The following is a 25,060-nucleotide window of genomic DNA, read 5'->3' as shown; positions in this document are numbered from 1 at the left end:
TGTCCTTACTTCGTTCACCACGGTCAAAACGCTTAATTATGTCTAGTTTTACCGTAAGTGTAACACCCTTACGAGCTCGTTCAGGCTTTTCTGATACCATAGAAGTCATCTTGCAAACAGCTGCTCACAGGCTCGTGTTTAAGCAATGCCGGCGAGAATCCGGGGGAGAGCGGCTGCTCGGAGCGCGCTGCCTTTTATCACGCGCTGAATTTTTTTTCGTAACAGTGAAAACACCTTCTGAAAGCGAAAATGGGGTACTAATGTAGGTCTTTCGTAACAGTGAGGTTTTGTAAAGCGAACGTTCGAAAAGCGGGGGACACCTGTACTTAAAAATGGACGCTACCTTTTTGAGGCATCACTCCTTGAAAATGTCCTGGATACTCCAGAGGCTAGTGCCCATGATGGAGCTGACTAAGTTTACAACTCTCTTGCAGCCAGCCAGTTAGAATGCTCTGTATGGTACATCTATAAAAATTTGCCCGTGTCTTCGGTGGCATGCCAAATCTCGTCAAACTCCTAATGAAATATAGCTACTGTTGTGCTGCCTTTGCTGCTGCATTGGTATGACGGGTCCAGGATAGGTCCTCAGAGATGTTGACACCCAGCAGCTTGAAATTGCTCACTCTTTCCACTTCGGATCCCTTTATGAGGACTGGTCTGCGTTCCCTTTCTTACACTTTCTGATCATTAATGCTCACTAATGTTACATCTGCAGTGCTTCGTCTCTCCCAAGCTTCCCCCCCCCACTGTAACTAGAAGCCCTAGATGCCTTCACTGAAATTAACAGTGCTTATTTCCAGCGACCCAGTGTTGCAATTTGATTATTGATCCTCACAAGTAGTACATAGTAGTATAAATGCTACTTTCTGTTGAAGATGGCCATAACCCCTCTCCAGCTGATTAAAGTTCCTTCAGTTCACAACATTCCCTCTGACGTGTTTCCTACATGATCTGATTTTGCCATTTCTTTGTGAGTGGGAAGCTGTTGGAAAAGTAGATAAAGGGACACCCGCAAGCTTCTAATAGCAAAGTGATTTGTGTGGTACGATCGTTTTAAACACTGCAGATTGTCTCATGGTTTTGATGCAAAGAGTGATGTGATTGTACCAGGTGGAGGATTTTTGAGCTGGTTTAGTTCCTAATGAATCCATTTCTGTTAGTGTCTGTGAGATTCTGATGTCAAGTCTCTGGCGGCGGGCATCACTGGAGTTCCCATAAATGTGGAATGACTCTTGTTTACACAGTTTGCAGCAGATTCCCAGGATTTTTTTTTTGCAGTGGCTGAATCCTGAAAGCTGCCATTGGATCAGAAAGCTCTTGTTTTCATCAAATAAGGAGGGGTAAATTGGTGTGACGGTGAGAGAAGACTGTGTTCTCAAGGTAGCTTGAAAGTACGATTGGCAATGCGCCAGTTTACCAAGGTCATACTGAAATGTAAACAATTTTCAGCCAAGGAAATGCAACAGTCCCTATGGCTATTTTATTTAGCGTTAGTTAAACATCAGGAATTGTTTGCGAGTGATGCCCTTGCTATGGAGCCCAGATCAGCAACGCTGATGTTTTATACCATAGCTTAGGATTTCAGAGTTCATTGTTAATTACTGAGTTTTGGGTGAATTTTTCATGGTAAATGCAATGAATTATCAAATTGATATCTCTTTGGAAGGTAACAACATCCTCCAAGCCCAGAAAATATCCTTCTGGATTTTAAGAGTCACTCATTCTTTTCCAAAAAAACATGTAGGAAGTTTTGGGCTGGCTACACTCTTACAAAAAAGCCACTTGAGAACCAGATTTTAACTTGCATGGAGCGTGAAGACAGTTGTAAACTGGTCATGGCTGATGTGCTACCTTGAAACTCATCTAACCTGGACATAGGAAATGGTGTAAAATGTTGCCTCCCCACCCCCACCTAACTCAGGTTTCGGCGTAACATTCTGAAGTGACTTTTGATTTTTGGTACAATGTGGACTGGTTAGGAGATCTGAACCTAGCAGATTTTCTTCCTAAGGTCATAGGGAAGAAAAAGATGACTGCTTTCCAAGGTGGAGATTAGAAGGTAACAAACAATTGGCAAATAGACAACTACCTGTTGGTCTTGCCAGCTTCATTGTCCAATAATGGTAGAAGCCCATTGAGTAATAAATCTGATATTTGTCTAATCTACAAAGGTAGCGCTGGGAGCAGTGACCTTCAGAAGCTTCGAATTTTAAGATAGGGGCCCATGGTTTGTTCTTCATCAAATTATGGTATTGCTTTGCACTTGCTGTAACTATATGTTATGATTATGTGGTTCTGTCAGTGTTAGTCCTGTTTCCTGTGATATCACTCCGGAGAAACATTGTATCATTTCTTAATGCATGTATGCATTTCTAAATGATAATGAAAGAGGACTGAGTGTTCTCATAATCTAATCTAATATCTCTGAACTTGTATGGCCTACCGAAAGTCTCTGCAATGCTGAGTATTGTTTCCCATCCCAAGTAAGCTTTGGCCATGCAGGTTAGTTAACTTGATGCTAATTTTAAGCACAAAGTCATCAGGTGGTCTGCTGGGGTAGTTGCTGAAGTCAGTGCATGACCTCACTACAGTAGTTCCACCAGTTATCAGTCATGCAGAAAGGAAACGGCAAACAGAGAATTCCAGAGAGTTGTGCATCTGCAGGAAATATCTGGGGTCATGAAGAAACCTGCTCAACAACCACATAGAGAGCCTGTCCTCCTGCCGCACCTGCTGTCAAGTAGTTGTAGGTAGAATGACTTGCCGACCTCAACAGTGAGATTGGCACGGCCATAGGGCGATGGAATAGTTGTCTGCAGGAGCAGAAGAGAAACGGACAATCTGGAAGGCACCAATTTGCCTCCTTAATAAGTTAGCGGATTCAATTGACATGGTGAAATGGGCCAGCGTTGTAATGGCTGAGACTGGCAAGATGCAGGGTGTGCAACACCTTTTGTTCTGGTTATGACCCAAACACACAGCAAGGTGTTGCTGAGGGCTACTTATGAGCTCATCGGAAAGATTTTTGACTTTGGATTGACACAAAAAATTATGTTAAATTTGTCCTTTGGAGCTGAGTTGCATTGACATAGCTGCTTTTATTTGAGAAATGTGAGATGTTGAACTTTGGGAGAACAAGCCATGGTTGTGTTTCCAGGGTGAGTGGTAGGGCATTGAGGAGTGTGGCAGAACAGAGGGATCTGGAGATACAGATCCATAATTCCTTTAAAGTGGTGGCACAAATAGGTTGGGTCATAGAGAAACCTTTTGGCACATTGGGCTTCATAAATCAATGTACTGAGTACACGAGTTGGGATGTTATGTTGAAATTGTATAAGACATTGGTGACGCCTAATTTGGACTATTGCATGCAGTTTTGGTCATCTACCTACAGGAAATATGTCAATAAGGTCGAAAGAGGGCAGACAAAATTTACAAAGATATTGCCGGGACTTGAGGAACTGAGTTTTACGGAAATGTTGAATAAGTTAGAACTTTATTCCCTCGAACATAGAAGAATGAGGGGAGGTTTTATGGACGTATTCAAGATTATAAGGGGTATAAACAGGGTAAATGGAAACAGGCTTTTCTCACTGAGGTTGAGTGAGACTCAAACCAGAGGTCATGGGATAAGGGTGAAAAGTGAAATGTTTAAAGGTAGCATGAGGGGGCATTTCTTCACTCAGGGGTGATGAGGGTATGAAATGAGCTGCCAGTGGAAGTGGTGGATGCAGGTTCAATTGCAGGATTGAAGAGAAGTTTGTTGAGGTGTGTGAATGGGAGGGGTAAGAAGGCCAATAGCCAGGGTGCAGGTCAATGGGACTAGGCAGATAAATAGCAACACACATCAAAGTTGCTGGTGAACGCAGCAGGCCAGGCAGCATCTCTAGGAAGAGGTACAGTCGACGTCTTGGCCCAAAACATCGACTGTACCTCTTCCTAGAGATGCTGCCTGGCCTGCTGCGTGCACCAGCAACTATGATGTGTGTTGCTTGAATTTCCAGCATCTGCAGAATTCCTCGTGTTTAGGCAGATAAATAGTTCAGAACAGACTAGATGGGCTGAAGGTCCTCTTTCTGTGCTGTTGTGTTCCAGGACTCTATGACTAAGCTTTGAATGTACTGTTGCTCTCATGCTGATTTGGAGTTGTAGATGCCAAAATATTGACTCAGCAGCATTGGTTGAAACGTGGGCGTGATATTGATGCTGTATTTTGAAATCCACAGTAACAAGGCATGAACCTTGTATCCATTTCACACAAAGATAAAATGTTCACAGCAAGTCAGAGCTGTAACCAGGGCAAAATGTATCTTACAGCAAAGTACAGGTTTTCAATGAAGTGACCAAAACCATTAAAAAAAAATCAGGAGCAAATGAGGAAAAGAAAATAATGAAGGGAAAGGTTTAAGTGAGAAGATTAAGGGTTTGGTTTGAGAGGTACAGGCTCCTGTGAATAAACATCACCAACAGCCTGGTCCAATCACTTCTATGCCAAAGCCAAGAAACTTCAAAAGCACCTCTACTTGCTCAGGAGGCTCAGTAAATTTGGCATGTCCCCATTAATCCTCATCAGTTTTTATTAATGACATTGCTGTCACCTACCTGCTGAATAGAGCCTACTCCCATTTGAATAGGGAGTAGCACTGTGGGCAGCACTGTGAGGATAATATTTTTTGATTTCTCAAGTGCCTTTGATACTATGCAGCCCTTATTGCTGGGGGGAAAAGCTCTGTTCAATGCAGGTTGGCAGTTTGTGCGGCTTCAGCGCTGTGTGTCGGACACGGCTATAAGCGGCACTGGGGACTGTATTGGCCCCCTTCCTGTTTACTCTGTATACCTCGGACTTTAGATACGACAGTGAATCATGTCATATGCAGAAATAGTTGAGTGTATAAATGGAGGACAGGAGGATGAATACAGGGCTCTGGTGGAGGACTTTGTCGAATGGTGCAAGCTGAATCATCTGCAGCTCAACATCAGTGAGACAAAGGAGATGGTGATGGACTTTAGGAAGACTAAGCCTGCATTGCTCCCTGTTACTATTGATGGTGAGGACGTGGATGTGGTGAGGACCTACAAGTACCTGGGATGCACCTGGATGACAGACTTGAGTGGAGCACCAACACAGAGTCTGTGTACAAGAAGGGCCAGAGTCGCCTCTACTTCCTGAGGAGACTGAGGTCCATTGGAGTGTGCAGGCCTCTGCTTCACATGTTCTACCAGTCTGCTGTTGCAGTACAATCTTTTATGTGGTGATGTGGTGGGGCAATGGCATCAACACGGGTGATGCCAACAGGCTCAATGAACTGATTAGAAAGGCTGGCTCTGTTATAGGGGTCAAACTGGACACATTGGAGGCTGTGGCAGAACAAAGGACCCTGTGGGAAATCCTGGCAATCTTGGATAATGCTTCTCAATCTCTGCATGCCACCTTGGCAGACCAGAGGAATACTTTTAGTAATAGACTAAGACAACTGCGTTGCTTCAGAGTGTGCTATATGAGGCCATTCTTACCTTTGGCCATTTTGCTCTGTATAATGAGTCAAGTTATAGATAGGGAAGTGATGACCCCCTCCTGTTACACTGTTTGAGCTAACTTATTTTTCATTCTTGCTTACTTTTCTTGTACTTGTATATCTGTGCACTTGTAATGCTGCTGTGTCACTGTAATTTCCTTTGAGATCAATGAAGTATCTATCTATCTCTATCTAGTGTACTGTACAAAGCATCTAATCTGATGCATCATGACTCACTAGGGCAGCTGTTCTACCTGTAGCCATAAGAAACTGCAGAGAGTTGTGGACACAGCTCAGCATGTCGCGGAAACTAACCTCTCATTCATGGACTCTATTCACTTTTCGCTACCTCAGTAAAGCAGCCAGCATAATCAAAGACTCCACCTATCCCGGACATTCTCCCTTCTCCCCGTTCTCATTGGAATGAAGATACAACAGCCTGAAACCACCAGGCTCAAGGACATTTATTCCACTGTTATAGGACTACTGAACGATTCCCTAGTCCAATAAGATGGACGACTGACCTCACAATCTGACCTTGCTCCTTATTGTCTGTCTGCCTGCACTGCACTTTCTCTGTAATTGTAGCACTTCGTTCTGTACTCTGTCATTGTTTTAACTTGTACGGCATCAGTGTACTGTTGTAATGAATTGATCTGCATGAAGGGTACACAGGAGGGTGACACAGTAGCATAGCCCTTTACAGTACCAGTGACCCCAGGTTCAAATCCCGCCATTGCCTGTAAGGAGTTTGTACGTTCTCCTCGTGACTGTGTGTGTGTGTGTGTGTTTGTTTTTCCTCCAGGTGCTCTGGTTTCCTCCCACAGTCCAAAGGTATACCAGTTGGTAGGTTGATTGGTCTATTAGTCATTGTAAGTTGTCCAGTGATTAGGCTAGGCTGAAGCAGGGGGATTGCTGTGCAGCATGCCTTACAGCAGCGGTCCCCAACCACTGGGCCGCGAGGAAACGATATGAGTCGGCTGCACCTTTCCTCATTTCCTGTCATGCACTGTTGAATTTGAACATAGGGTTGCCAACTGTCCCGTATTTGCCGGGACAACCTGTATATTGGGCTAAATTGGTTTGTCCCATACAGGACCGCCCTTGTCCCATATTTCCCCCGCTAAGGTAGAGCATTCCTATGAAACCTTCCGTGCTGAAATGGCGTGAAGCAAAGAAGCAATTACCATTAATTTATATGGGAAAAATTTTTGAGCGTCCCCAGACCCAAAAAATAACCTAACAAATCATACCAAATAACACATAAAACCGAAAATAACACTAGCATATAGTAAAAGCACGAATGATATGATAAATACACAGCTTATATAAAGTAGAAATAAAGTATGTACAGTGTAGTCGAGAAGATGAAGGCAAAACCGATTTGTGGGGGGGAAATCGGCATGTATGCACATCCGCACATCACATGCGCACGTCATGCATGCGCACCCAGGTGCCCGCGCAAGGCTTCATGGTCATGGTAGTCTTTCCTGGGAAAACGTGTCCCGGGATTTGACTGCTACTTTTGTCCCATATTTGGCAGTGAGAAAGTTGGCAACCCTAACTGTAAAAGACATGTTGAGGTGAGTTTAACCCTACGAGGACCGCCCCCCCCCCCCCCCCCCACCGGTCGGCCGGTCCGCAAGAATATTGTCAATATTAAACTGGTCCGCGGTGCAAAAAAGGTCGGGGACCCCTGCGTTAAAGGGCCTGTTCCACTGTACCTTGTTGCATATGGCAATAATAAACCAATTTAGAAATGTTAATATTTCAGCTGTAGGCTGAATAATCCACATGCATAGAGTGTATGGTTTGCAGTTGACTGGGTACTGAGCAATTGATCATGTTTTTTGCTGAGTATAGTTACTTGTCTTTTCTCTCGCAGAATCCTCCAAACTTCCTGCGAGCCTCCGCTCTGTCTGAACACGTCAGCCCTGTTGTGGTCATCCCTGTCGAGTCGGCCTCCCCTGACAGTGAGCCAGTTGTGGAAACGGAGGATTTGGTGGAGATGGATCCATCATCCCAGCAGGTATGGGAGAAAGCGTTCCGTAAGCGCTTGTTACATGGCGAGGAGAGCAGGGAGAGATTTGTAGAACTTGACACTTTTTCGCAGCGTCAGAACCCATATACTTGGTGTCATTTCCCTGTTGGACAAATGATAATAAGATTTATACATTGCTTAACTAATAAAGCAATAAATATTTTAAAATTAATGACGTGATCTGGACTGTTGTTGAGCTTCTAGATAGAAAAGGGCTTCAGAGCTGATGTAAAGTGAATTATTTTGCCAATCAGAAAAATATCAATCATAATTTTTGACACTTTCAGGTCTGGAAAACATTCAGGCTAGGAATCTTAAATTATTCTGTTAATTATTGTTAGGATTTGTGGCTTGTTTTACATGACCAACACTGTCTGGTCTGTGTGGTTGAAATAAATCAATCTTCATGTGAGTGTCTTTCATAAGTGACTCCAGTGATAGGTCCTGTCTGCAAAATGAGTTGTGTACCATAGTGTCAGCTCTGCAATTACTTCGCTTTCTCTTTCTCCCTTAAGGTATCTCTGATCAGAATTTTTGGCTGTTGGCCCTGGTATCTCATAAGTTTTGCTATATTGAAAAGGCATTATAAATAGACCTGTTGACTTTTCTCCTGTTTAGATCCCTGAATCTCCTTACCCAATTTTGCCAAAGCAAAATTCTCTGAACACGAGTGGCTAAGACATCAGACCGTACTGAGTCTATTTTTAGTTAAACCTGTAAAATTATTCTCATATTTTACCTACTGTCTGATAAAGTTCACAGTAATGTGGTGATCTTTAGCGTGATTAGTAACAACGCAGAACGCTTTGGAGAGGAGGAGTAACAACTCCTCCTCTCCATAATTCACTTTAAAATAGAACACATTCTCAGTTTATGGTTCATCTGCTATAAATTAAAAAGAGAAGGTACTGGAACTACTCAGCAGATCCGACAGCATCAGTAGAAAGAAAAACAATGAATGCTTCAGGTTGAAGAGTTTAGTCAGATTTGGGATATAGTATTAAAGAAGTTAATTTTATGTTAAGGGGGGCAGGAATTATTTTCTCTTTCCATTTGCACAGCTCGATCTGCTGGGCACACCCTACATCTCAGCAGTTCATAAATTTTGTCTTTGTGTTGTCCCTCTCCAATTGCTCTCATTTTATAGAATGCTTTATTTTGTTTTGATTCTCCCTCTCATCACTTTTTGCTGAGCACCTCACTAATCCTGGCCTCACCCCATCAAAGATACTCCCTTTTGTCAATAATATCAACCGAGCAATTCTCATAACCACCTCAGGGGTTCCCAGTTTGTTTATTTAGCCAAACAAGTCTTCAGTTTTTGTCATGATAATTAAATAGTTCCTGGCAAATTGTTATTATGCCCAAGTGTAAAAGGGACTAATTTTCTTTCTCTGGGATATCAAAATGGTAAACTGAATCTGAGAGTTGTGTAATAGTGAAAGACCAGTTAACTTGGAGAAAACTGACTTGAAATTCAGTTATTTTGGCATCAGTATCATTTTGTCTGTTATTCATTTCATTCTATCAATGAAGCATATAAACGAATGTCTCTGTAAGGAATGCGCGCCTGCGTGCTTGTGTGTGTATGTATGTACGTGAATTGTAAAACCCGGAAATTAATGTAGGGGTGTAGTTATTTATAATTCTAAGATTATCTAACTAATCTGTTGCAAGGCAAGTTTTAGTATTGAAGTCTGGGACAGGTTTAAAAGTTTATATAGATTTTGTCCAGTTTCAGAAATGAAAGGAGCAGTTTATAATATAATGGTAAAGGTGATTACCTGAATATATGTTAAAAATGGGAGTGTGCTATTTAAAGTGTTGGATAGCAGTTGGGGATGAAATATGGACTAATGTAGGAGGAAGAGTCCCATGATTTCCTGCCTCTGCAGAATGTCTTGTGCCCATGACACATCTGCCCCATTCATAACAGAGCAAGTTATTTTTTGTACTTAAACAGGGATTAATACTGGAATTTGCAAGTGAAATTATCAGTTTCTTTCCTGTGTAATTTTTTTATGGCCGTGCAGTCTAAAGGATTAATGCACAGGCGAAGTACTGAGACCCAGTGGAATTGTTACCATGGTGATAATTGATTTCTCTCTGAATGGCTTTACACCCCTACCTCGCTGAAGAGATTTGAAGGATTATTAGCTGCATTCATTAGAAGAGCTGTATTTTTTCATCAAAACCAATCTCGAATCTTTAGTATTCCATGTGTAACTGTTTCAGGGTGTCTGTGGAGCGGAGTCGTGACTGTAGAAATTTACATCATTGTTTCATCAGATTATTTTCATCTGCTTTATTTAGAAAGCATAAAGTGGTGTGCAAATTCAGTCCTTTCATCAGAATGATTTGCTGTTCTTTACATACCTGTTTGATAAATTTTCTTTAAAAGGCTCAATCCTGGAATCAGTTTTAATTTAATACCAGTATTATAATAATAATGTAAGAATCCAGACTCAGCTCTTTGAGTTTACTTGCCCATATACTGTATCTGCCACCGCAGTTGTTCTGCCCACTTCTACCAAACAATCCCAGCTGCTTCTCTCTGGCCATTCATGCGTGTCTTTGCTTCACAGTGGATTTCTTTGTTGATCACTTTCTGTTGATATGAGCTTTTTAGCTTTATTACAGGCTTTCTCTTCCCATGGCAATCCTACTGTCACTCTTCCACTAACAAAATTCCTTTTCATTACTTCTGTGTTGCCTTCTGCTAGCTAAGTTCTAAGCTAGAAAATCCTCTTTGCTCTTCCCTCCTTTTGTTACTTCTTTACAATCAACCTTTTTTTTTAATCAAGTTTCCAGTCACTTTTCCCTTGGCCTTTATGTTGCACAGTGCCATATCCTGGTTATATGTGTACAAATGGCTTAGGGATGGTACTATAAATATCCTGTTGCATGACTATTGTTACTTCAGTGGGCTGTATCTCCTTTACATTTGTTGTGGGTAAAATATTAGTGTTTTCTTTCACCTCTCCTTTTTCATTGGTTTGCTTTGACTAAGAGGCTCATTGGGTTTGTGCAATATGGACATTGAAACTGATCCATTTACAGTTACAAGAAAAAGTTTGTGAACCCTTTGCAATTACCTGGTTTGCATTAATTACTCATAAAATGTGGCCTGATCTTCACCTAAGTCACAATAATAAACAAATGCAATCTGCCTAAACTAATAACACACAAACAATTGTACTTTTCATGTCTTTATCAAACATATTGTTTAATCATTTACAGTCCAGGTTGGAAAAAAATGTGTGAATCCTTGTTTTTCATACCTGGTAGAACTTTAGCAGCAATCACCTCCGCCAAACATTTCCTGATCAGGCTTGCACAGCGATGAAGAGCAATTTTAGACCATTCCTCCATACAAAGCCCTTTCAGTTCATTGGCCACTGAATGTATCTGTCTAATGATCCATCAGGTGTGCTAACCACTGCTGAATGTCCCCTTTTCTCCAGCGTCAGAGCAGAAAGATTAATTGTAATATTTAGTTATTGTGTCAGTATGAATTGAACTAGATGCCAAGGATTAAATGAACTGAAGCAGTTTCAATATGAAACTATAGGGGAAGCAGTGTCATACTTTTATCAGAAATACTCTTACTTAAGTAACAAGAATTTTGTACACAAACCTGAAGAACAAATCATTTCATGCAAAATGCTTACAATGGTGATATGTGCCAAACTGTTGTAAAACAAAATGCTGCAAATGACAGAAGTCTGAAATAGAAACAGAAAAGTTGTAAATACTCAAATGGTCAGGCAGCAGTCCTGAGGGAGAAAGTTCATATCAATCACCCTTCATCAGGAAGGATTCATCTTTGCAATTTGAAGAATGCTTTATTTCTAACTTTTCCCATTTCTATTAAAATGCCATCAACCTAAAATATGATTTCTGTCATTATCTTCACTCTGTACAGACATGTTTCCAGCACTTGTGCCACCTTCTACTGTTGCATATTATATGCATTATCATAGTCCATCAGCACAAGCCAATCTATTTACTATAATTTAATGATTGCCAGTAATTTACAATAGTAAAATACCTAAGCAGCTGGTGGCAAATTAAAATAATTCATAAAACTAATATGTAAATATGACATAAGCAGGAGTATAACAGAGGCCATTCAGCCCCTTGAGCTTAATACAACATTCAATTAGATTTTAGCTGACGTATTTCTCAGCTCCTTTGATCTGTCACTTTTATCCATTTAGTATCCTCACTGAAGTAAAACCTGAGAAAATTTACAAGGATGTTGCCGGGTCTGGAGGACCTGAGTTATAAGGAAAGATTGAATAGGTTAGAACTTTATTCCTTGGAACATAGAAGTTTAAGAGGAGATTTGATGGAAGTATACAAAATTATGAGGGGTATAGATAGGCTAAATGCAAACAGGGTTTTTCCATTGAGGTTGGGTGGGAATACACCCAGGGGTCATGGGTTAAGGGTGAAAGGCATAAAGTTTAAGGGGAACATGAGGGGAAACTTCTTCACTCAGAGGGTCGGGAGAGTGTGGAATGAGCTGCCAACACAAGTGGTGCATGCGAGCTCAATTTGAACATTTAAGGGAAGTTTGGATAGGTGCGTTGATAGGAGAGGTTTGGAGCGTTATGGTGCTGGTGCAGGTTGATGGGAGTAGGTGGTTTAAATAGTTTGGCTCAGACTTGATGAGCCAAAGGGCCTGTTTCTGTGATGTACTTTTCTGTGACTCTATCAATATTTTTTGGACACCCTGCCTGAACAGCTCTCTTCAGGTCATGCCACAGCATCTCAATTGGGTTAAGGTCTGGACTCTGATTTGGCCATTCCAAAACAATGAATTTTCTTCTTTTTAAACTATTCTGTTGCTGATTTATTCTTCTGTTTCAGGTGATTGTCTTGTTGCTTTGCCCTACTTCTATTAAGCTTCAGGTGATGCACTGTTACCCTGATATTTTCCTGTAAAATGTCTTGATACAATTTAGAATTCATTGTTCCCTCAATGATTGCAAGCTGTCCAGGCCCCAAGACAGCAAAGCAGCCCCAAACAGTGATGCTCCTTGTACCACGCTTCACAGTTGAGATGAGGTTTTGGTGTTGATGTGCAGTCCCCTTTTCCTTCCAAACATAGCGGTGTGGATTTCTGCCAAAAAGTTCAACTTTTGTCTCATCTGTCCACAGAACATTATCCCAGAAGCATTGTGGAACATCCAGCTGGTCTTTTGCAAACTTGAGACCTTTAGCAATGTTTTTGTTTGGAGAGCAGTGGTTTCCTCTGTGTTGTCTTTCTATGGGGACCTTCTTGTTCAGAAGCATTGTGGAACATCCAGCTGGTCTTTTGCAAACTTGAGACCTTCAGCAATGTTTTTGTTTGGAGAGCAGTGGTTTCCTCTGTGTTGTCTTTCTATGGGCACCTTCTTGTTCAGAGTTTTTCTTATAGTGGACACATGAGCAGAGATTTCTGCAGGTCTTTTCCTGTCATCCTTGGGTTCTTTTGCACCTCCTTCAGTACTGCACATTGTGTCCTTTTTGTTATCTTTTTAGGAAGCCCAGTCCTACTGAGAGTAGCAAAGGTACTGTGTTTCCTCTATTTCTGGACAATTTCTATTACTATGGACTGATGAACACTCAGGTCTTTAAAAATTCTTTTGTAGCCTTTTCTCGATTCATGAATCTCTACAAATCTTCTTGAGACCTTTCTTGAGAAGAGCAGGCTCTGTCAGTAAAGTAACCTGACTTTGTATTTTTTTATATAGGAGAGGGCACCTCTACAACACATGCCTCCAGTTTCATCTCATTAATTGGAATACCTGACTCCAAATAACTTTTGTAGAAGCCATTACCTCAGATGTTCATATACTTTTTTGAACCTAGACTGTGATTGTTTAAATGGTGTACTCAATATTGACGAGAAGTACATCTGTTTGTGTGTCATTAGTTCAGGCAGATTGTGTTTGTCTATTATTGTGACTTAGATGAAAATTAGACCACATTTTATGAATAATTAATAGAGAAAATCAGGTAATTCCAAAGGGTTCACACACTTTTCTTGCAACTGTAGGTCAGACAACAAATTAATAATCTTGCTCTTCAGTCTGTGATAAGTTATGTTAGTTTGCTAATGGGATCTGAGGCAAGAAAGTGAAACGAGAGTAATTTGAATTCCTGATTGATTAATGACCCTTGTCAGAAAGTAGCCTCTAAATATTTATCACCATGTACAGCTACAACAGTCACAACATTTGTAGCATGTTTGTTCATAATCATGCAAGAGAACAGTTACTGGATTGAGTAATTAGCTGAAGTGACCCATTTATAGGTAGGTGACTTTATCAAAAGTTAAGAGATGTCTTTTGGGAAAATGGGCCACAAAAAATAAGAATCAAAATTCTTTGGCCAGGTGTTGTTGGGGATTTCCTTGGCCTTTTTGGTTCCAATCTCTTTACTATGTTTCCTCTTTTCCATAGATCAGCCATGATCATATTCAATGATGAGGCAGGCTTGCAGGCCTACATTTGCTCCTATTTTCCTGTGTTCTTCTTTCTGTGAATTATCAGCATGTTATTTCTGAACAGACATTTAACTCCTGCCTTCTACATTAAGGTTTGTTTTCAATGTATTTTTATGTGAGTGGATCAATCACTATGGTTACCTTTCATAAATCTTAACTCTCTTCCTTTTGCAGAGTTTATTTGATAATAAATTTGATGACCTCTTTGGAAGTACTGGGCCCACTGACCCTTTCAATTTTAATAGTCAGAATGGAATGTCTAAGGATGAAAGGTAAGGCTACTTATCTCACTTGGATTTTGGGGGGAAAAATTGTATTGTGTAATTGGTACCTTCCAGCTGCTATCCAGTTGGTAATTGTTGGGTGTCATGGAGTGAGTCTTTATGTTCTTAATCAGACATCCCACCTCTCTCGGAAGTTCCGGGAGTCTCCCGCATATTGATAGCGGCTCCCTGATGCCCGCAAATTATATACAATATCCAGATATTGATTTTTTGAGAGAGAGAGTCACACACAGAGAGCGAGCGAGGGAGTGCATGAGGAAGAAGGAGCGCGTGTGCGCGAGAGAGAGAGTGTTCCAAAAAAAGCCAATATAAAACTTACTTCACCCCAGAGTACACCGAAGTGTACCCCTGCCTAATAAGGGACAAGAATAATGACAGTGTTGCTCGCTGCACTGTTTGCAACAGTGACTTTTCTATTGCCCATGGTGGGTTAAGACTGTAAAAGACATGTTGAGCTGAGTTTAACAGGTGTCATTCATTTATTAGCATAGCTAACATTATTTAAACTAGCTGGCTAGCTGCTAAGGAGCTACTCTATTGCAGACATCCCACCTCTCCCGGAAGTTCTGGGAGCCTACAAATTGAAATGAGTTTTTGCAGGGTGGGATGTTTGTCTTAATACATACAGTAGGTAAATGTTTCAGTGGTTCCATTTAGTATAAGAGAATGTATAATGAATACTGTATACAACCTGAAATTTATTTACTAATCGGAAGAAAATGCCAAAGAATGAATAACAGGAAAACATTAGAATCCGAAAGCCCCCCTCCATCCACAAGCAGCAGCAAAGCATCAATCCTCCCCCTTCCTGTCACCTGCTGTAGCAAACGCATCACCCCCACATCCCACCACCCACCATGCAAGCAATAGCAAAGCCCCCAAAGAGACCATGTCTCGGGTCCAACAAAAACGACTGTTCATCCCAACAATTTGATGTGCCACACGCTCTCTCTCACTAACGAGGGATGGCGAGGTACCATTCCTACCACAGCGAGAGGGGAGGCCAACAACTCGCTTTTTTCGATGTTACAGTCTGTAGCATCGTATTATTTCAAGTTTCTCTGACTCGAGAATCGGCAGCAAGTTCTCTCCCACTATCGAGAGAGAGCGAGAGTGACTGCTCGAATGCAGAGGCCGCACCCGCCATCTCAGTGTTCCGATCTCTCGCGATGCTTCAGTTGGCGACACTGGTGAGGAATCAAGTCGTCTGGAGGGCTGCACAACGCCACACCCCAAAGGCGCACATCTTCCAGACCACGCCTGGAAATATCGGAAATACTAGCTGCTCGGCAAACTCCAAGAGTAAGAACCCACTGCCACGAAGAACAGCAGTTTGAGTGCATCTGTAGATCATGGACTCTGACAAGACCCCAGCCATCTTGAAAAGGAAAGAAAAAGCATTAGGGAGAAGAATTTAAACTATTTCACAGATGGACCAGGAGATGTCCCCCTCTGGGACCATCCTTAGCTCCTCCCCTTTTTAGTGTTGGCGTGTAAATATTTTACTTTCTTGCTGCACATTAATAAAGCTAAGAGAAAGCATGGGCTGTCCCATACCTGTCCAGGTGGGAATGCATTCTTGAAGTTTAACCTCAAAGTCTTTGTAGCTCATTGAACAATAATCCTCTAAAATTCTACTTGAGAATTTTGAATGGAGAGCTTTAAAAAAAAACAAAAGGATGTGTCAATTGAGGAGGTTATCTGAGAAACTCAATATAGCACTTGTTCAATGCCTTTTGAACACAGGCTAGATGAAACCAATGATTGTGTACCATTGCACCATCTGGTATCCTGTTTTCCTAAAACTGAGCTGTTTGAAGTATTTGAATGGATTTCATTATCTGAATCTTGATTTTTCTCCAAAGAATTGTGTTATCTTGGCACCAATACTTGTGATGAAAGAATTACGACTTGACAATAAATTTGGTGCACAAAAATATTGTGCCCAGTATGAACTTACAGAACAGTTGGATGATGATAATCTTGCATCACTTCAAGGACCAGTAATCAAGGATTATGTATTACGACTTTGCTGTGGTGTGTTGATCAGGGCTCGACATGTCAGCAAAACTAAAGAACTGATTATTGACTTCAGGAGGAGGAAACCAGAGGTCCATGAGCCAGTCCTCTTCAGAAGGTCAGCAGTGGAGAGGGTTGGTAACTTTAAATTCCTTGGTGTTATTATTTCAGAGGATCTGACCTGAGTCCAGCATGTACGTGCCATTACAAGGCAAGTACAGTAGCACCTCTGCTTTCATATGAGTTTGCCAAGATTCGGCACGTCATCTGTAACTTTGACAGACTTTTGAAGATGCACAGTGGAGAGTAAACTGACTGGTTACATCACAGGTAAAGCTCTCCCCACCACAGAGCACATCTACAAGAAAGCAGCACCCATCATCAAAGACTCCTACCATCCAGGTTGTGCTCTTTCCTTGCTGCTGCCGCCAGGAAGAATGTGCAGAAGCCTGACGACCCAGCCCACCAGGATCAGGAGCAGTCATTATCCTACAACCATCAGACTCCTGAACCAGAGAGGACAACTTCACTCATCCCACCACTGAACTGTTTCTACAACCCATGGACTCGCTTTCAAGGCTCTACAACCTTGTTTGTGTACTATTATTTTGTTTTTTTTCTTTTTGGTGTTTGCATAATTTGTTATTTTTTGCACATTGGTTGTTTTTGCAGATTTTCATGAATTCTAGTTTGTTTCTTAGTATTCATTGTATATGCCCACAAGAAAATGAATCTTAGGGTGACATATGGCGACATATACCTACTTTGATGATAAATTTACTTTGGATTTTGACATTGAGTTGTTTGTAAATGCAGACCAGATTGTTCATTGATTTGGCGTAGAAAGGGAAAGAGCTGCATCATTCAACAGACATTGAGTTTATTAATGGCCCTACATTTGGTTTCTGGGTAATGCTAGTGTTGTTTTTAATTTCACTTTAGAAATTAATAAAGTGATAGACTTTTTTTTAAAAACTCAGCCACAGATAGTCCCAAGGCTGGCTGCAGAAGGAGGGGGATTGGGCATTCAGCTTGTAACCCCATCCCTTAAATACCCAGAGCTAAAGAAACACCAACAGAAGCTCTAAAGACCTCCTCCCTGGGAGTGGAAAGATGTTTGGGGACAATTTGAAAGATTGGCCCAGGACAGAGGGCTCTGGCAAGCTGCTGTTGGTGGTCTCGCTCCAGTCAGGGTGATGAGTTTCAGAGAGAGAGATTTATTGAATCTATTCAATTGTGCATATGAATGTTCTTTAAAAAATGGAAACTAAATATTCACATAAAATCCTTTGTAATTGCAGTAATTATCACTAATCCTATCTTGTTATAAATTATTTCCATTGATTCAGTTCTGTGGTCAATGAGTTGGATTCTGTAAAATTGCTCAGAATGAATAGCCCAAGGTCATAGAACTGTCATCTGAATACAGTCAATACTTCATCTAATTGTGGGTTAGCAACCAAGGAATGCACATGAGTGGCTAAGGCTATTTGAAGTTCAAAGTATATTTATTATCAAAATATCTGTTCTTTGTACAACCTTGAGATTTGTCTCCTTACACACTGCCATAAAACAAAGAAACCCCCCCCAATAGAACCAATTGAAACAAAAGAAGACTTGAACACCCAATGTGTGGAGGAAAAAAAAATCATGCAAACAATAAAAATAAACAAATAGCATTCAGAACTGAAGTTCATGAAAGTGAGTCCACAGCCGATTCAGAGGCCTGTTAGTTCCAGGCCACAGCCTCAGCTCAATGCAGAGACGAGTAAAGCTTGTGGAGCAGCTGTCTGAACTGGCCCGTCCCAGATCTTCAGCCTCGACACCCTGACCTTTTCAATCTTGCCCGGCATTTAAATCGTACGCACCTCGGAAGATGTATCGGGTCGTTTCTTGCTCTTGGACCCGGCCCCCACCCCCCCCCCCCCACTTCGATACACACTTGGGCCCAAGCCCCACGCCTTGATTGCTGTGCTGTGATAACTGCTTCATTTCAAGGAATACCCAAAGAAATGGTGCACTGGTATTAACACTTTCACTTATCTTTGCATTGCTGATATTTGTTTCTTCACTGCTATCGAGCACAAGAAGTTGAGAAAGGCACTCTGAGGCTTTGTTTCCCTTAAACTAATCCTTCTATGACCTGCACTTGCTGGAGAAGATGTGATGTGACGTAACACTAGATTTCATCTTTGCCACGTGCATTCTTTTTTTTTGTAATTTATTTTTTATTGAGTTTCATCATCAAACAAACATTTTCATAAGATGTATTTCAGATACTGTACTATATATATATATATATATATCATATAATCATATTTGTCACAAATCTCCACGTAATATTTATCTGAGGTACAGGTTTCCTCCGCCATCCGAAGGTAGAGCGTTCCTGTGAAACGGTTCGTAAGCCAGAATGTCGTAAAGTGAAGAAGCAATTACCATTTATTTATATGGGAAAATTTTGTGAGCGTTCGCAGACCCAAAAATAGCCTACCAAATCATGCCAAATAACACATAAAACCTAAAATAACAGTAACATTATAGTAAAAGCACGAATGATATGATAAACACACAGCTTGTATAAAGTAGAAATACTTTTCCACCATCATTGCCTGAACTGTTTTCCGTAGCGAAAATCTCACGCAAGCGCTGTGGGCAAAAACACGGCGCGAGCACTCTCCAGTAACCTTTAAGCTATGAAGCTACCAAATCATACCAAATAACACTTAAAAATACACAGCCGATATAAAGTAGAAATAATGTATGTACAGTGTAGTATCACTTACCGGAATTGGGAAAGCGCTGAGCACACTGATGATGGTGTGTTAGACTCAGTCGTCGGAGGTTGGGGTGGTGCAGTGGCCCCCACCCTCCGGGCAGCGAACCGATACTGATCCGCGAAGCATGCAGGGGTCCAGTGGTGGCCAGGACGCACCCAGCACATCTTTCAGAAAAAAGCCGAAATAAACATGCTAATTAATTAGGTGCCGCCCGGCACATAATTGTCCGCTCAGATCAGAGGCGATTGCCGAGTTCATCGCCTCTGATCTGGGCCGACAATTACGTGTCGGACGGCACCTAATTAATTAGTGTGTTTATTTCGGCTTTTTTCTGAAAGATGTGCCTTGTGTCTCCCGGCTACCGCTGCATTCTCCGCGAATCGGTATCCATCCGCGGCCTGGGGGTTGGTGTGGTGGGACACTGGGGTGTCATCTCGTCATCTGTTTCCATTAGAGCAGGCAGCTCATCTTCTCCTATGACTGCCCACCTCGATGTCGAAGGTCGAGGTTCATCGTCTGCTGTGGCTGATGTGGAAGGCTTGCTTGACTGCTGAGCCTCGTGCATTTTTCTATCATACAGTTCCTTTGTAAGCACTCAAACCATCCTGCAAATATCCCCTAAACCGATGTACCCTTTCAAAATTAAAGTCATACTTTATCATTACTCATTCGGTTTCGATTGTTATCCTTTCCTCTTCCAATTGCATCAGCTCTTCGTCTATCAGTTCTTGGTGATGGGATGCCAAAACCTCTTCAACATCATCTTCGTCAGCTTCCACAAGCCAAACTCATGTAGTCCTTACTTCGTTCACCACGATCAAAACGCTCAATTATGTCTAGTTTTACGCTAAGTGTAACACCCTTATGAGCTCTTTCAGGCTTTTCCGATACCTTATAATTCATCTTGCAAACGGCTGCTCACAGGCATGTGTTTAAGCAATGCCGGCGAGAATGCAGTTCCGAATCTGGGGAGAGCGGCTGCTTGGGTTGCGCGCTGATTTTTTTCCCACGCTGCTTTTTTCGTAACAGTGAAAACACCTTCTGTTAGCGAAAACAGGGTACTAATGTAGGTCTTTCATAACAGTGAGGTTTCGTAAAGCGAACGTTCAAAAAGCGGGGGACACCTGTACACACCTATAGAAAGGAGAGGAAAGAAAGAACAATCGAAAGAAGAAAACTATGTACAGAGTAGGGAGTGATTTTGTTTTCCAACATATTCATTGATTGTGAGAATAAAATCAGTCCTATGAGGTGTTATGTAGTTGAACCATTTTTTCCAGCATGAATAAAATTGTTCCAACTTATGATTAACAGATCTTGTTATCTTCTCCATTTTTTAAATGTCCATTGTAATTTCCATGTATACATTTAAAGTTGGGCTCTCCTGAGATAACCATTTCCTGGTAAGGGTCTTTTTACCAGCCACCAGCAGTACATTCACTAAATATTTATATTTATATTATTTCAACCAGTCTTGAGGTATATACCCAAAATGTATGGTCTAGTATATCATTGAAATTTGTAGAATATAACTTGATCAATCTACTCCCTGAACAAATAAGAACCAAGAAAAGTGAATAATAAAAAGAAAGGTAAGGAAGGTGTGGTTCCAAGGCTGGGGTCTCTAGATGACCCTGGGTTGGGCTAGAAGAAAAGTCTCGCCGTGGGGGATAGCTGCTCCTACCTGTGGGTTGAGGGCCCCTGCTGCAGTACCTATAAAAGTAAGTTAAAAAAACTATGTCCGTTACACAGAAATGATTTCCCTGTGTATTCCTCCCATGTATATGTTCTCATTTAGGTGGGGAAAAAGGAATGAATAAATGAATTTTTTTAAAAATTGAGTAATATAAAATCCACATTATAACACGTATTTCTCGAGATAGGTATATCACTGTCTATTTTTGCTTCCGTTTAGTTTATCAGCACTTTTAAAGTTAGCTAAACCTTATGGCTGTTCTGGAGGAGGTGAGGGCTGCCCTCGGAGAACAGACAGTCTCTTCCTAAAATCTTTCTGTCGTCCTGTTCCCGTCCCTTGCTTTCCAGGTTCTCTTATTATTTCCCAAGCAGCCTGGGACAACTACTCAGCCAGACTTTGCCTTGGTTTGACCACGCTAATGGACAGTCCTCTGTTGTTCATGTCTGTAGTTGCCTCCTCCACTGTCTGGTACAGTTGCATCCCTTCTTGGTAAAATGCCCTCAGTTTAGCAGGGTACGGGGTTTGGAATTTAATCTTTTCTTGCTTTAATATTCGTTTCACTTCGGAATATTCCTTCCGTTTCTGTAGGACCGCCGGGGGGTAATCATGATCGAAGTATATTAACTTCCCGTTCTGAAAAACCCTCTTCTTACCCCAGGCCCTTCGTAGAATCTCCGCCTTGCTCTTGAATTGAAGGAACCTAAGTACTATGGAGCGCGGTTTATCTTCTCTGTCTTCTAGAGGCTGCTGGACAAGGGAACGATACGCCCTTTCAGTTTCAATCTCCGTAGTCTGAGGAATCTACAGCGCTTCCTGCAGCAGCTTGTCTACAAAGTCTATCATCGACACTCCCTCCGCTCCTTCGGGAACATTATAAATGCTGATACTTTTCCATCACGATCTTCTCTCCTGGTCAAGCAATTTACTTTCCTGTTGATTTAATATTTTTATTGTCTTACTTAGTATCTGTTCCACGTTTTGCACGCGATCTTCCATCTTCTCAATACGAGTCTCTGCCACCGCTATTTTCTGATTGACGTTGGCGAGCTCTGACTTTATATCATTTAGTTGCTGTTTTATATCTTTTTGGACTTCCCTTATCTCTTCCAGAATCTTCATCATATTTGCTGCTTTGCCTGCACGAGGCCCAGCGTCAGCCTCGCCGCCACGTGCACGTGTAGGACAGCCACACGCTGCACCTCTCTCTTCCATAGGCTCCGCAGTGATGCTTTTTTTATCTCCATTCTTTATCCCCATTCTTGCCCCCCTTATCAATTCAGATATTTTCATAAGATCTTATATTTGATGGATTAACAGGGCAAAATATGCGTTTTTCCAGAGGAGCTGTTGATTCAAGCTGCCATTCTGAACGATGACATCACCGGAACCTCGCCATGTGCATTCTTCGTCTCACTTTGAAGTTGCTGTTTCCTTTGGGCCGTCAGATTCCCCAATCCAACCAGTATAAATCATAAAACAATTTATTGCTTACCTGTATTGAATACCCACGTGGCTTTGTGGGAAAATGCTGCGAATGTTGGAACTGAGCCAGTTTAAGTCACAGTTAATGACTTCAATCACCACACCTTATTGGCCAAAACTGAATTGTGCGATACCCAGTTCTTCAACAGAGTTCAAAGTAAATTTATTATTGAGATACATGTATGTCACCATGTACAAGCTGAGATTCATTTCCTTGTGGGCATATTCAATAAATCCGTAATAGAATAATAATCATTACAGAATCAATGAAAGACTTCGCCAACTTGGGCATTCAACCAGTGTGCAATAGACAACAAACTGTGCAAATACAAAAATAAAGTAATAATAAAAAAATAAATAAGCAATAAATATCAAGAATTTCAGATAAAGAGTCCCTGAAAGTGAACCCATAGGTTGTGTAAGCAGTTCAATGATGGAGCAAGTGAATTTGAGTGGTTATCTTCTCTGGTTTAAGAACCTGATGGTTGAGGGATAATAACTGTTCCTGAGTCTCCTGTACCACCTTTCCTTTTTTTTTTATATAATTTTTATTGAGTTTTCAAAGTGATACATGAGAAAAAAAATATCTACCCTCCCCGCTCCCCTTAACTACCCCCCCAATATATACTCCTACCTAAAAAGAAAAGAAAAAAAGAGAAAAAAAAAAAGAACCGCCTGAATATTGGAAGGTTTGCACATGCTCCATGGGATAAAAGTAAACTTAATATATATTTGTTACTTTCCCCCAAGGAACCAAGATCTTCATCATCGGAGCTATAAATAAGGGCTCCAAATATTCAAAAATGTTACATAATTATCTCTTAAAATCTAAAACATTACTTAGCTTCTCAACTCTCTCAGTTCCCTGGGGAATCTCTTTGAACTTCACCATGTTGCTATGTGTTTCCCTCCCAATCATCTAGGCAAAAAGAAAAAAAAAGATAGATAAGATACAAAAAAAGAAAAAACAAAATACCCCCCCACTAATGTTGTGAATGAAAAGATACACAACACTACCCCTCTCCATTGTGCGAGTCGTGGCTATTGCCACACTTGCACACATGAATAATGTAGCGATTGGTCAGTGTTTCTTCCAGCTCCCCCGTAACAAAAAATTATATATATAGAAAAAAAATTAATGTTATTATTCCCAGCTAATATTCCTCAAATTTTAACCTTTCTTCCCCTCCCTCATATAATTAATAATATACTTATATATTCATCCGCCTAAAAATTCAACAGGCCTAATCCTTGGTCCAGTCTTCATCTTCAATCCATCTCGCGCCCCTAAGTTTGTTCTTGTATCTGGTGAATATTCAAAGAATCTCGCACAAACTCTTCCGCTTTCCGATAATCGTCAAAAAAATCTTTTTTCTCCACCAGGCAAAAAAAGTCTTCAAGGTTGCAGGATAACGCAATATAAATTGATAACCGTGATCCCAAAGGGCTTTTTTCACTGGATTAAACTTCTTCCTTCTTTTCAAAAGTTCATAACTTATGTCAGGGTAGAAAAAAATTTTCTTCCCTTCTATCATCAGTGACCCTTTTCTCTTCTTGGCAGCTTGGGCAGCCGCCTGTAGAATCCTTTCTGTGTCTTGGAATCTTAAGAATTTTATTAAAATTGATCGTGGATATTGGTCATCTTGTGGTTTTGGTCTTAGAGCTCTATGTACCCGCTCAATTTCAATTGATCGGTCTTCCTCTTTCATTTGCAAGGTTTTCGGGATCCATCTTTGAAAAAATTCTATTGGATTATCGCCCTCTGTACCTTCTTTAAGACCAACAATTTTAATGTTATTACGTCTACTAAAATTTTCCAACACGTCCACTTTCTCCAAGAGTCGATTTCTTTCCGTGTTCCAGACAAGCACATTATTTTCTGTTTTTTCCACTCTATCGTTAATATGCTCCATTGTTCTTTCCATCTTCTGAAGTTTCTTATCCATTTTATCCTGTCTTTTCATAGCTTTATCATAGCACATCTTCACGTCTCTAAGCTCTGTTCTTAATTTTCTTAGTTCAGCCGTTAATTGCAATAAAGCCTCTCTTATGTCTCCGTCGTCTCCTTTACTTCCAGTCTCTTCCAGTCCTCCTCCTCTTCATCTGTATTCTCTGCGATATCCAATTCTGACTCTGAGTCACTTTCAGTTGCAGTGGCCGTCGGTTCTTGTAGTTTAAATTGTGTCGGCATCTTCTTCCGAGAGACCGCTACCGCCACCATTGCTCCCTGTTCTTCTACGCCAGAGATAAAATGCGTCTCCTCTGAAGGAGGTCCAACCTGAATCCGAGGCTCCATCGCTGCAGTAGGCCCTTTTTTCTTCCCATCTTGCGGCGACTTCACAACAACAGACTTCTTCTGTTGCGGCTTACGAGGCATATCGTAGAGTAGTCTTACGAAGTTTATAGTTTTCGGAAAGTATTTATTAACTTTACTTTGTTTAAACGGAACTTTGCTGATTTTTTACGGGAGAGCTGGATTTACACGTCATCACGTGATGCCCCCTGTACCACCTTTCCTGATGGCAGCAGCGAGAAGAGAGCATGTCCTGGGTGGTGGGGTCCCTGGTGATGGATACCACTTTCCTGGGACAGTGCTCCATGTAGATGTGCTCAGTGGTGGGTAGGGCTTTACCCATGATGGACTCAGCCGTATCCACTACTTTTTAGGATTTTCCATTCAAGGGCATTGGTGTTTCCAGACCAGGCTGTGATGTAGCCAGTCAATACACTCTCCATCATACATCCA

General features: G+C 41.3%; 1 protein-coding gene across 3 annotated transcripts in view; it reads left to right on the top strand.

Moving 5' to 3' along the window:
* The window catches only part of hip1 (huntingtin interacting protein 1), a 320,161-nt gene that overhangs the window by 231,013 nt on the left and 64,088 nt on the right, over positions 1 to 25,060 (top strand). For all 3 annotated transcript variants that reach the window (XM_072243134.1, XM_072243136.1, XM_072243135.1), the window contains 2 exons: positions 7,402 to 7,545; positions 14,228 to 14,325. In XM_072243134.1, the coding sequence (XP_072099235.1) occupies positions 7,402 to 7,545; positions 14,228 to 14,325 (242 nt within the window). The remainder of the gene's footprint in view (positions 1 to 7,401; positions 7,546 to 14,227; positions 14,326 to 25,060) is intronic.

The sequence above is a fragment of the Mobula birostris genome, chromosome 25 (genome assembly GCF_030028105.1).
Source record: "Mobula birostris isolate sMobBir1 chromosome 25, sMobBir1.hap1, whole genome shotgun sequence".
Lineage (NCBI taxonomy): Eukaryota > Metazoa > Chordata > Chondrichthyes > Myliobatiformes > Myliobatidae > Mobula > Mobula birostris.
Note: the sequence above shows the minus strand (reverse complement) of the source record. Positions and strands in the feature narration are given on the sequence as shown.